Source organism: Helianthus annuus, chromosome 14, assembly GCF_002127325.2.
Source record: "Helianthus annuus cultivar XRQ/B chromosome 14, HanXRQr2.0-SUNRISE, whole genome shotgun sequence".
Lineage (NCBI taxonomy): Eukaryota > Viridiplantae > Streptophyta > Magnoliopsida > Asterales > Asteraceae > Helianthus > Helianthus annuus.
Genome location: NC_035446.2, coordinates 91,840,390 through 91,854,006, shown reverse-complemented (window position 1 = coordinate 91,854,006; position 13,617 = coordinate 91,840,390). Strand labels below are relative to the sequence as shown.

The window sequence follows — 13,617 nt, the reverse complement described above, 5'->3', positions numbered from 1 at the left end:
ACACTTAACTTTGAGCGTCGATATCTCATTCATCTTAGCTCTGTTTTGAACGTGATTTAGTTCGTTGCGAAGCTCTTACAACATAGAACACAAACCCACAAATAAATATATAAAGAAACCTCAATTTCTTATATTTATTTCTAATCTAAAATAGAAAAAAATCATTTTCCTATATTTATGAAAAATGTTATTCTCACAAAATTTCCAACATGTTTTGGATGATAGAAACTCATTAACTAATTTTTTTTAGTAATGAGCTTAACCAAACATCCTCTAATATTTAACTAAAATTTTTAGTAATAAGTTTAACCAAACATCCTCTAATATCTAGTTATCCTTTTTAATAGTAAAAGATGTTCCTTTTAACACGTTTTATTCGTTAAATATTTCACATTACATTTTTTTACATTTATATATTCATAACAAGCTTATAACTATTTATTCCTTTTAACATGTTTTATTCGTTAAATATATTCACGTTTATTCGTCAATTTATGAATATGTTTGGCAAAACTAAGTTAAGTTGTTAACTTGCTTTGAGTTCAAGCTTTTAGTTGAATATATGATTAGTTCTATTTTCTGTTTGTATAAAATAGTTTTGAACAAGTCATTCTAATTAAAGCTGATATTTTGATATTGCTCCTAAAAGCTTTAAGCTTAAAACTAAAACTCTAATTTAAGTACATTTATTTTAGAGCTTATTTTCAATTATCAAAGTTCAAGTTTTATCATCTAAACAACACTTTTTAATTCATCATAGAGGTTTATTTTTGAAAAATAAAACATCAACTTAAAGAAACTACTAAACGGTAAATGTCATACATAAATTATATCGTTATCATATAATACAATATATATTATGTTACACCAATATCTAGTTTCATAAAGTCAAATATTTCCCTTTTTTTAGTTTGAAAGGAACATGCAATTATTATTTCTTGCATGAAGATAAAATTCAAAAGAAATAATGGTTGGCATGTGATTTTGTTCTTTTCTCTTTCGTGTGAATTTTTCTTTTCACCATATATGGCTGCAATTCAAAATAGGAATAATTGATTACATTATGTATTTTTCACATTTTAGCAAACACGGAATTATTAAAATCCAGTCTAATAATAAAAACAAATAAAAGTTGAAAAGTTTATTTAGTGGAGGGGTCGTGCTTCCGCATTCATCCCTTTGAACTTTTGCATGTGATTATTTATATATTTATAGAGCTTATATTTAACCTTGTGTGCATAGAGGAAGTATAAAACAAAGATAGCAAATATGCATACTTTGATTCTATTATTTTTAAGAACAAAATAGGAATAATACAAATACATTTCTATATTCCTAAACCACAAACAAGAAGAAAATACCCTATACCACAAAAAAAGATATAAATTTCTTCGTTACTTTTAATTTTATATACATTTTATTTCCATAAATGTACACCAAAACTAATTACAACATTAATTAGACATAAAAATTGAATGCACTTTTGTAATTGTAAGTCCACTTGGATCAGATCGATAAGCAGTTTTACATAATACACACTGTATAAGTGTGGAATCAGCATACGATGTATTCGATGCACAAATACACATGAGTTGGACTAATACATTGTAGAACACACACAATTTGTATAGATTCGGTAGAGTAACGTTTAGAACACAATACGTATCAAATCAAAATGTTTCCAGATTGTTATTCATTACATACGCATGGGTTACATATGACTTCCTTATACGCCTGACATCTTCAGACGTATGAGCTTATGCGGATGGCTATTCATGCATATGACTCCATAGGTATGTAACATATGTAACTTTATAGCAATCCAAACACCAAACACATACACCATTATAAAACCATAACACCACGACTCAATCTAGACAATATGTAGCAATAGTAATGGGTAAGATACAAATTTTATTAAAGAATATTCTCAAATGATTTACATGCTGAAAGTCAGTGGTCGACTATTTTGATGGTTAATGTATGTAGATAAATGTTTACATTTACACATTACTATTTGTTGGTATACATTGAAAGTTTGATGCACTGTTGTAACGGTTTTAATGTGTCGTTACATACACGTGCCTTGTTTAGGTTTTGAGATGTTGCTCTTTGATTTTTAGTTTAGAAAGTTTGACACAATGTTGTAATAATGGATCCTGCCCTCTTAAACAAGACATTCTTTTTATTTAGCAAGACTCGTATTAAATTAAAGTGTATATAACTTTGAAATTTATGGTACTAAAAAACTGAAGAGCATAGGTATTTGATATTAAATACCTCGTGTGTGCAACTCTTTTGCTTAAATTTTAATAAATAGTGAAACGTGTAATAACATGTCTTTGCATTTTCTTTCAGCCTTTCATATACATTTACCTTCCATCAACTTAAAACTTGTTAAATCATTGTAACTAGTATTTAGGATTCGTGCTTTAAAGTGGAGTCATTAAATCAAACAAAAAGTAGACGTAAAAACGTTGAACTAAACATTCTAGTTGAAGTGTGTTAACTTGCGAAGTTAAACCAAAATGTAAAACCTATAAAAGTATAACTAAGTCGACTTAGAACCCATACGGTGCAATGTGAAAAATATAGAGGACAAAAGTTGAAAGTAGAAAAATTTAGGGGTTAGAAAGGGAAAAGAATTTGTGACAAATTTGTAAAACTTGAAAAGTTTAATGTTAAAAGTAAATAAGAGTCGAAGAAAAATGAATAGTAAATATATGAGAGGAAGAAAAGTTGATAAATTATAAATAGGTAACATGTGATTATATATAATGACTTTTATGTCACAGTCTATAACAATTAAATTTATTGTACATTGACAACATTGTGCAACTATAACAAACTAATAATAATAATCATCATCATCATACTCAGTAAATCCCACCAATAGCAAAGCTAAGGTAGGGTCTGATAACAAACTAATAATAAAACTAAGATTAATATCCATACAATGTAACTTTTAACAAACGAAAACAATATCATTGTTAGTGCTATCATTCATCAAACATGATATAAATTCTTGGCTAACTTAATTTCTCTAGACACCTATACTTTTTGCGGGTTCGACAGTGACTTATTACTTACAACTTGATTAAAAGCTAGTTAACAAGACTCATGCAATTATTTATAACAAATTTTGATATACGTATAAAGATAGCTTACATCAAATTTCTGGCATAGTTGTTGCAAAGCCCTTTTTAAAGATTTAAAAAAAACCAAGACTAATGAAAATTTTATAATTCGATAAACTAACTTATTTTCTTACACTTTTTTAAAAGATATGCTTATTTATAAAGTTACTTTAGTGTTAATATTTAATCACTTTGTTAAGATTTTAGCTCTTCCATAGCTTAGTTGTCTTAGCTTTAGGATCCTCGTTCGTGCTACTTATGACATACTTTTTTTTGTATCGCAAATGTTACTCTCACTCATACTTATCACTCATCTTTGATCCTAAAATCAAGCGGTCCATAAAACATAATACATTATTTGCGTTTATATCGTAGACCATTGAATATGAGAGGCCGTTTAGTTCACATAGTGTTTGCTAAGGAATCAAAGTATTACGAAGGACTAATATGGAAGAATTTTACTAAATCTTGTGAAAAATTATATGGTACTTTCTTCCTGCTCATGATATTCATCTCTTACCATAATCTAGTATCCAATCCATCATTCGATAACGAAAATGGCTACTTTTTTTTTTTTTAATCTAACAAGGTCAGAAATTAGCAACATTTGTAATATTTTGAATACGTCCTAGTAATTCTTCTATTAATAAATGAACTATTTATATTATGTTAAAATTGAGGGTTAAAATATGTATAATAATTTAGTTATTTCAATATGAAAGTAAATTCTTTTTTTTTTTTTCTATAAAATGCAACTAATATGCTAAGCCGCCCATACCCCACCCATAACACACATGCAACAACCCCAATAGTATATTCTGAGTTTAAGAGAACAAAGAAACAAAATATTAAAAAGGTTTGGATTCTAGAAAAAAAGCTTAACAAAATAAAACAAGTTACATAAATTACAAAAATAAATAATTAAAGGTTCAAAGTAGTACTATTCAACCAAATGTAAGAAGCTCATCCATTTGTAGTTTCTGTCGTTCTTTATATTTATAAGAATAGGAATGAGCAATAAAAATCCATATGAATAAAATTATTATTTTTGGTGGGTCCCTTTATTTACTTGCTTAGATTATCTGCACAGTAAACAGTTTGGATATTTCATTGAAAGTAAATGCAAGGTAGTCGCCCAAATGAGGCCTTAAAAAGTAATATGTCTCCCAGCTGTATGCCAACAATTGGAAACTTTTTTATTACAAAAAATACATACAAGACTTTTGTTGAGAGCTTCTCTCTAACGACTATTCTCTTAGTCTTGTATCTATATATATCCGCTACTTTACTACCCAAATCATCACCTCCCACCTCCACCACCATTCTCTCCTCCACCACCACCTTCACAGGTGAATAATGAGAGCTCCCGCCGGTGGCGGCGGCCCTTTCAGGGTACGCTTATGGCCCATAGTCATCGCATTTACCGTATTTGGTGTTGCTAACCTTGTAGCAGTTTCCGCTGATAAGCCTTACTTATATTCTTCACCACCACCACCTTACGAGTACAAGTCTCCACCACCACCCGTCCATTCACCACCACCACCGCCATACGAGTACAAGTCTCCACCACCACCGGTGCATTCACCGCCACCACCTTATGAGTACAAGTCTCCACCACCACCCGTCCATTCACCGCCACCACCGTATGAGTACAAGTCTCCACCACCACCAGTGCACTCACCACCTCCTCCTTACGAATATCAGTCTCCTCCACCACCGGTACACTCACCGCCGCCGCCTTACGAGTACAAGTCTCCACCACCACCGGTGCACTCACCGCCGCCGCCTTACGAGTACAAGTCTCCACCACCACCGGTGCACTCACCGCCACCACCGTACGAGTACAAGTCTCCACCACCACCGGTCCACTCACCACCACCACCTTACGAGTACAAGTCTCCACCACCACCTGTCCATTCACCGCCACCACCTTATGAGTACAAGTCTCCACCACCACCCGTCCATTCACCGCCACCACCGTACGAGTACAAGTCTCCACCACCACCAGTGCACTCACCACCTCCTCCTTACGAATACAAGTCCCCTCCACCACCGGTCCACTCACCGCCGCCGCCTTACGAGTACAAGTCTCCACCACCACCGGTCCACTCACCACCACCGCCTTACGTGTACAAGTCTCCACCACCACCGGTACATTCACCGCCACCACCTTACGAGTACAAGTCTCCACCACCACCAGTCCATTCACCACCTCCCCCTTATGAATACAAGTCTCCACCACCACCGGTCCATTCACCACCACCGCCATATGTTTACAAATCTCCACCACCACCCGTCCATTCACCACCACCTCCTTACGTGTATAAGTCTCCACCACCACCGGTCCATTCCCCACCACCCCCCTATGAATACAAGTCTCCACCACCACCAGTCCATTCCCCACCACCTCCTTATGTGTACAAGTCTCCACCACCGCCGGTCCATTCACCACCACCCCCTTATGAATACAAGTCTCCACCACCACCCGTCCATTCACCGCCACCTCCTTACGTGTATAAGTCTCCACCACCACCAGTTCATTCACCACCACCGCCTTATGTGTACAAGTCTCCACCACCACCTCCTTACGTATACAAATCTCCACCACCACCAGTCCATTCACCACCTTATGTCTACAAGTCTCCACCACCACCACCTTACATATACAAGTCTCCACCACCACCTCCTTACGTATACAAATCTCCACCACCACCAGTCCATTCACCGCCTTACGTCTACAAGTCTCCTCCACCACCACCGTACGTATACAAGTCTCCACCACCACCTCCTTACGTATACAAATCTCCACCACCACCAGTCCATTCACCGCCTTACGTCTACAAGTCTCCACCACCACCACCTTACGTATACAAGTCTCCACCACCACCTCCTTACGTATACAAATCTCCACCACCACCAGTCCATTCACCGCCTTACGTCTACAAGTCTCCCCCACCACCGCCTTATGTATACAAGTCTCCACCCCCACCCGTTCATTCACCACCACCTCCTTATGTCTACAAGTCTCCACCGCCACCTGTGAAGTCACCACCACCACCGGTATACTACTACAAATCCCCACCACCACCAGTCCATTCACCACCTCCTCCATACTACTACAAGTCCCCACCACCACCAGCCAAGTCACCACCACCACCAGTATACTACTACAAATCCCCACCACCACCAGCTAAATCACCTCCCCACTATTACTACACTTCTCCACCACCACCAACTCCCTACCACCCCCACCCCTACCCTCACCACCGCGAACTGATCGTGAAGGTCATCGGAAAAGTTTACTGTTACAGCTGCTATGACTGGAAATACCCAATCAAATCCCATGCAAAGCACCATCTCAAAGGTACAAACTTTAGTTTTAACATTATAATTGACCATAATGCATATGCATTCTTGGGTGATTCTGTTTCCCACGTCCATGACACACATGAACACCAATACAGAAGCATAAAATTTAATCATCACACATTTTGATAAAGTTGTTATAATTAATCTTTTTATATATGGTTGACAGTTTTCGTATTTTAAAACATAGTGTTATGCTAACAACTTTAAAAAAATTATGCTATAGTTTTTTCTTATACTGTTATAAGATTATATATAGAAAAATCATCTATTTTCTACATCTTTCACTTTTTTAAATATCCATTTTCATAATTATATGTAATTGTGAATACATTAAATCTTATAGTTTAGAACAAAAATAAAGAATATTCTCTCAAACATAGCATAAGAAGATTGCTAATATTTTTGTTCACTAACTTTGGTTTGTTCAGAGTAAGTTAATGACCATGATTTATAACCATTCATATCTTTATTTATTTTAATTAAAGAATAAGTGAACGAATATATCTTCTATACCATGTTATAATATCGTATAGTAGTTGGATCATAGAATATCAATTATTGATGAGTTAAAAAGGTTGACCATCGATGTTAACATATTTTATATGTGATAATTAAAGGTGCTGTTGTGGAGGTCACATGCAAGGCTGATGGTGAGAAAAAAATTGTTGCATACGGAAAGACTAAGATCAATGGTAAATTTGCAATTACCGTTGATGGTTTGAAGTATTCAAAATATGGAGGAGCTAAAGCTTGTGTTGCTAAGCTTCACATGGCACCAAATGGTACCAAATGTAACGTTCCAACAAATCTCCATGGGGGTTTGAAGGGTGCCGAGCTTAAGGTCAAGTCTAAGAACGATTATGAGGTTGTACTATATGCCAAACCATTTGCATATGCCCCCAAGACTCCTTTTAAGATTTGTGAGAAGCCAAAGCCAACTCCCACTCCTTATTACTACAAATCTCCACCACCGCCCGCACCGACTTACTTGTATAAGTCTCCACCCCCACCAACCCCGACTTACGTTTACAAGTCTCCACCACCCCCGTACCACTACTCCTCACCTCCACCACCCGTGAAGTCCCCCCCTCCCCCTTACTACTATACGTCACCCCCACCACCAGTAAAATCACCACCTCCACCATATTACTATGAGTCACCTCCACCACTGGTCAAACATCCAACACCACCATACCACTACACATCACCTCCACCTCCCAAGAAATCACCACCCCCACCATACCACTACACATCACCTCCACCACCTAAGAAGTCACCACCCCCACCATACCACTACACTTCACCACCTCCACCCGTAAAATCTCCACCACCACCATACCACTACATATCACCGCCACCACCAGTGAAATCTCCTCCTCCACCATACCACTACACATCGCCTCCACCGCCTAAGAAGTCGCCACCCCCACCATACCACTACACCTCACCTCCTCCACCGGTAAAATCTCCACCACCACCATACCACTACTCATCGCCTCCACCGCCTAAGAAGTCGCCACCCCCACCATACCACTACACTTCACCTCCTCCACCGGTAAAATCTCCACCACCACCATACCACTACTCATCGCCTCCACCGCCTAAGAAATCGCCACCCCCACCATACCACTACACTTCACCTCCTCCACCGGTAAAATCTCCACCACCACCATACCACTACACATCACCACCACCTCCTAAGAAGTCACCACCCCCACCATACCACTACACTTCACCTCCCCCACCAGTAAAATCTCCACCACCACCATATCATTACTTATCGCCTCCACCCCCTAAGAAGTCACCACCCCCACCATACCACTACACTTCACCTCCTCCACCCGTAAAATCTCCACCACCTCCATACCACTACACATCTCCTCCACCACCTAAGAAGTCTCCACCTCCACCCTATCATTACACTTCACCTCCTCCACCGGTAAAATCTCCACCACCTCCATACCACTACACATCTCCTCCACCACCTAAGAAGTCACCACCTCCACCCTACCATTACACTTCACCTCCTCCACCGGTAAAATCTCCTCCACCACCATACCACTACACATCACCTCCTCCCCCCGTAAAATCTCCACCACCTCCCTACCACTACACATCACCTCCACCACCAGTGAAATCTCCTCCTCCACCATACCACTACACATCGCCTCCACCACCTGTAAAATCTCCTCCCCCTCCATACCACTACTCCTCACCTCCCCCACCTATTAAATCTCCTCCTCCCCCATACCACTATACATCACCCCCTCCACCAGTAAAATCACCTCCACCACCCATGTACATCTACGCTTCTCCTCCACCCCCAGTTCATTACTAGTCTCCCATGAATTCATAGTTCGCAAGCTACAATCATGTAAGTACCATACTTTGATTCTTAGATATAATTAACTAGCTTAGATAGGAGATTGTATCCTTAATCCAAATCTAAACCAAATGATGACAAGTTCAAATTTATTTTTTCAGGTTTTATTTAATTATCACTACAATAAAGAAGGCTCCCCAAGGAGAAGTTTGAGAACTAGTTTATCGAATCCCGCTGGTCTTTTCTAATAAGGTCTTCAATATTGCACTTCAGGGCGCTAATCATTTTGTTTACGACCATTTCCTTTAATACTTCATCGTTATGAGCCATCCTCGTTCGACGAAGAAGACTTGAAGGTTCTCTATAAAAAATAAAACTAAAATCGTTATTTGGAAGTGGGAGATAAGCGTGTTGTGACTTTGATTGTTCTTTTGTCATTCCTTTTATGTCATTCATCATTGTATAAATAGGTTGTAATGGTAAATTTTTATTTATAAATGATTGATTTCATATTTCTATCTCATTGTCTGTCTTCTTATGTTTGATTTTTAAGCCTTTTTCACTCAAAAGTATTGAGAAGATAAGATTATTCGCTGGTGATTGATCTCTCCCAAAATGGTTATAAAAACTTTATATTATACATGTTATGTAGGTATATTTTCAGAATGCATTGTGCTGAAATTACTTAATGAACAGTTTGAATTCAATTAATTATTACCAATATTTAACAATATTTATTATTTTACCCAGTCCAACAAACCTTGTTTTTATTATACATTGCTTCTGTAAGTTCATATTTATTTATTATTAAAGTTTATACGATACAAGAAACTGCTTTCAACTTTATTTAATTAATGAGCTAGCTAGCATTATCAACTTTTGGAACATGGGAATTGGCCCCTAATATCTTCAACTAGAGATAATTGGGCATTGACAGTGTTACTTTTGAATATTTTACTCACTAGTCTCACCTTTCACCTATTTTTCCTACACTGGTCACTTGTTAGAAAAAACTTAACGGAGTTAAGTTTTTTTTTTCCAAATTACAAACAGATTTTTTAGGGTTTTTGATCAGAACGACGATACAAGCCCTTTGATGTAAAACTTACATTGAAATGGTGTCCCAAATGACTTGATTTTTGTTAATTGGAAATTTAAACACCCGAATTGAAGCGCCGTTTTCATCATTTGGAGCATCGTATCGAGGTAAGTTTTACATCAATGGACTCGTATCGTCGTTCTGATCAAAAGCCGTAAAAAAACTGTTTGTAATTTGAAAAAAAAAACATAACTCCGTTAAGTTTCTTTTTTAACGAGGGACCGGTGTAGGAAAAATAGGTGAAAGGTGACACTGGCGGAGGAATATTTAAAGATGAGACTGTCAATGGCCAAAGACCTCTAGTTGAAATTATTACATGCCAATTACCCTTTGGAATATGAAACTATATGTAATAAACTAATACTATTCAGATTATGATAATAATAATTCCACGTGGTAGATAAACATTTTAAGAAACTGATTGGAGGAAATTTGAATGGTAGAAGCAGGTGATAACGAATCAATCTTCGAACTGCTCCATCCATCATGCATTATTTCAATCTATATTTGTTTATTTTTGACTTTCTAGCAAATGGATCAACTCTGAAGGTTCACCTATAGTTTATTTATTATTTATATTTATTTGGAGGTATGTCGGGAAAAGAGATCTGAAAGAATAACAAGATTGTTTTCTCTGTACATATACCTCGTTAGTTTCCTTAGGTATGTCTAGAGACACTAATTCATCCAATCCAACATCTTTAAAAAATGACGCCAACGTCTTTATTGGCTGTCATTGCACAAACTGTTTTTTTAAAATAAAGTACTATTAGTGACAAAGAAAACCTCGCCATGTCAAGAAAATCCAAATAATGCAACTAGCAAACTCTCCAGGCTGTCACAAAAGGACTACTTTTGATGTGGTAGAGGAGGACATTATGGTTCATAATATTGTTCTATAAGATGTTAATGTTTGTATAAGTGTCGAATTATGTTGAATTGTTCGAACCTTTGACAAGGTATTTGTTTGGACTGTGTATGGATAGAAATACCAATGATCCCACAAAATCCTAAAAAATAAAAAATAACATTTTTACAGCTTAAAATTTACAACTCGCTATGATTTTTTTTCTCAGCTTGATGTAAAGTTCCAAACAGTAAATAAAAAATAACATTTTTACAGCTTAAAATTTTCAATATCCGCCTCTAGTTAATTGACGAGTCTCATAAAAAGAAAAATTATATATATTAAATACGGTATGGAAAATATGTTGGTGATTGTTAATGGATGCTACAAAACCCCAAAAACAAAATGAAATGTTTAACTTTTATTTATCATCGGTGATTACTAGAGAAATACTAATGATCCCACAAAATCCTAAAAAATAAAAAGAAAAAGTCAATTTTAAATTCTCATCAGAAAATCGGTCATTGTAAATCTTTTGCTTTATAGTGAGCTACATAGGGTAACCGCTAAATCTTCTTGTATGAAGGTATGAAGCATTGAACTCCGGATAAACACATTCATAAGGGCATTCGGGGCGGTCCCGTTATACAAGTTCATCACGCGTTGAATTGCAACGGAACACCGCCGCCGCTACTTTTTCATGCGTTATATATTAAACGCGTTACACCCATAACGCGTTGAATTTCGAATTTTGAACGTTGGAAAATGACCGTTGGGTAATTTTTTTTGACCGTTTGATGTATTTGATCCATTTTTTTATATAAATCCAACATATTTCAATACAAAAACTCAATAAACTCTCCAACTATTCTCACACTCAATACAAAAAATTAAAAAACTCTCCAACTCAATCTAAATAATTTTACAAGAAACATGGAAGGTTCAAGCAAGAGAGGTGGGGGTTCGAAAAAAAGAGGTTTGGGTACGAAGAAAAATCCCGTAAGACCCAAGGTTCGAGCGAATCTTGGCGAGCCGACGCGCTTTAGGTTGCAAGACGAACCCGACCAAGTCCCACCCTTTCAAACCCAACAATATCCACCCTTTCAAACCCAACAATATCCACCCTTTCAATCGCAAACGTACCATAACCAACCGTTCGTTCCACCGTTTCAACCTCATCAATTTCAATCGCAAACGTATCAAACCCAACCCCACACACTCGACCCACTACTAGAAGACAACACCCTCATTCATCATTTTGCAAACGCGTGGCGTGAACCACAACAAAGTCTTGACGAGGAAGAGGAAGAGGAAGAGGATGCGGAGGAAGAGGAAGAGGAAGAAGAACAAAATGATGACGTTCAAGAAATCGCTCCAATCGGCCGACAACCTTGGACGAGCGAGGAGGAGGTGTCCTTGACGAAGGCGTATTTGCACATCTCGGAGAGTAGGAAACATGGGAACGAGCAACGAAAGGATGCGTTTTGGAGACGGGTCATTAATCATTTTAGGCAACTTCCCGGTGCAAGGATACGAAACATGGACCAAATGACGTCGAAGTGGACGGATTTGAACGGGAAAATTAGCAAGTTCAACGCTTGTTTCATTCAAAAGGTATGTTTTTTATTAAAGTTTTATAAAAACAGTTTATAAAAAAACTGTTTTAAAAAAATAGTTTTATAAAAACAGTTTTATAAAAAAACAGTTTTATAAAAAAAAACAGTTTTATAAAAAAAACAGTTTTATAAAAAAAACAGTTTTAATAAAAAAACAGTTTTATAAAAAAACAGTTTATAAAAAACAGTTTTAAAAAAACAGTTTTAAAAAAACAGTTTTATAAAAAAACAGTTTTCTAAAAAAACAGTTTAAATAAAAAAACAGTTTAAATAAAAAAACAGTTTTATAAAAACAGTTTAAAAAAACAGAATTTAAAAAAAAAACATAACATTTTATATTTTTTGTAGAACCGAAACCCACAAAGTGGAGCGAGCGAGGCGACGATCATGCAACAAGCCACCGCAGAGTATTGCCGAGTGTACAAAAAGAGAACTTTTCCACACGTGGGGGCATGGGAAGTTGCGAGACATCACCCGAAGTGGGTCCCCGTTGAGTTGGTTGACATGCATGGTCCTACGGCTCCAAAAAAACGAGGCGGTTCGAAAAGATCAAAGACATCCGAGTCGGGGAACTACACGACTTCCGCGTCGGATAACTTGCCCCAAATGAACTTAAACGACGACCCCCTTGACGAACCCGATCAACCCGTTAACGACCCCGTTGAAGAAGATACACCTACAAGGCCACGGCGCAAGAAAAGTGGCGAATCGTCAAGCAAAGGGAAGGAAGCGGTGGCGGAGTCGATCTTCAGAATCGAAGAGGAGAAAATGACCCAATTCAAGAAGGCCGAATAAAGAAAAGAAACAATGATGTCCAGTTGAACGCGAGCAGGCGTACAAGGAACACTTGAAAATGATTGAAAGACAAAATGATTTAAAAATCTTGTGTGAAAACCACGCCCATCTCGACGAACCGTTCAAGTCAGTTGTCATTCAACAAAAGCGCGCGATTTGCGCAAAGTGGGGTTGGGAGATGCCACCCGTTTAGTTGTTTTTTTATTTGGCTATGTAATTTATTTTTAAAGTTTAATGAAATTTATAATTTAGTGTTTTATTTTTAATTTCTAATTTTAAAATGAAAATTAAAAAAATTGGGAGTGATAGAATTCCATCACTAGTGATTCCACCCCTCCTACATTTCTATCACTAGTGATAGAAATTTGGTTGATGACATGACATGATTTGATTGGAGAGTGAGAGTGATAGAATCTAAGGGGGGTGGGGTG

The 13,617-nt window shown here is 37.1% G+C and overlaps 2 protein-coding genes across 2 annotated transcripts; both read left to right on the top strand.

The window, feature by feature from the left end:
• The first annotated feature begins 4,407 nt into the window (after window positions 1–4,407).
• On the top strand, window positions 4,408–9,352 carry LOC110908649 (extensin-2). Its single transcript, XM_022153599.2, has 3 exons — window positions 4,408–6,501; window positions 7,124–8,880; window positions 8,991–9,352. The coding sequence occupies exons 1-2, from the start codon at window positions 4,494–4,496 to the stop codon at window positions 8,842–8,844; spliced, it is 3,729 nt and encodes a 1,242-aa protein (XP_022009291.1). The 5' UTR covers window positions 4,408–4,493; the 3' UTR covers window positions 8,845–8,880; window positions 8,991–9,352.
• Window positions 9,353–12,160: 2,808 nt separating this feature from the next.
• On the top strand, window positions 12,161–13,186 carry LOC110906935. The gene is made up of 2 exons (XM_022151989.2): window positions 12,161–12,389; window positions 12,740–13,186. The coding sequence occupies exons 1-2, from the start codon at window positions 12,315–12,317 to the stop codon at window positions 13,184–13,186; spliced, it is 522 nt and encodes a 173-aa protein (XP_022007681.1). The 5' UTR covers window positions 12,161–12,314.
• Window positions 13,187–13,617: the final 431 nt, after the last annotated feature.

Bases quoted from the DNA above. Each gene is read 5' to 3' on its own strand.
- LOC110908649 (XM_022153599.2), top strand. From the start codon at position 4,494: ATGAGAGCTCCCGCCGGTGGCGGCGGCCCTTTCAGGGTACGCTTATGG. The intron at 6,502-7,123 runs GTACAAACTTTA...TGATAATTAAAG, and splicing joins TGCAAAGCACCATCTCAAAG to GTGCTGTTGTGGAGGTCACA.
- LOC110906935 (XM_022151989.2), top strand. From the start codon at position 12,315: ATGGACCAAATGACGTCGAAGTGGACGGATTTGAACGGGAAAATTAGC. The intron at 12,390-12,739 runs GTATGTTTTTTA...TATTTTTTGTAG, and splicing joins ACGCTTGTTTCATTCAAAAG to AACCGAAACCCACAAAGTGG.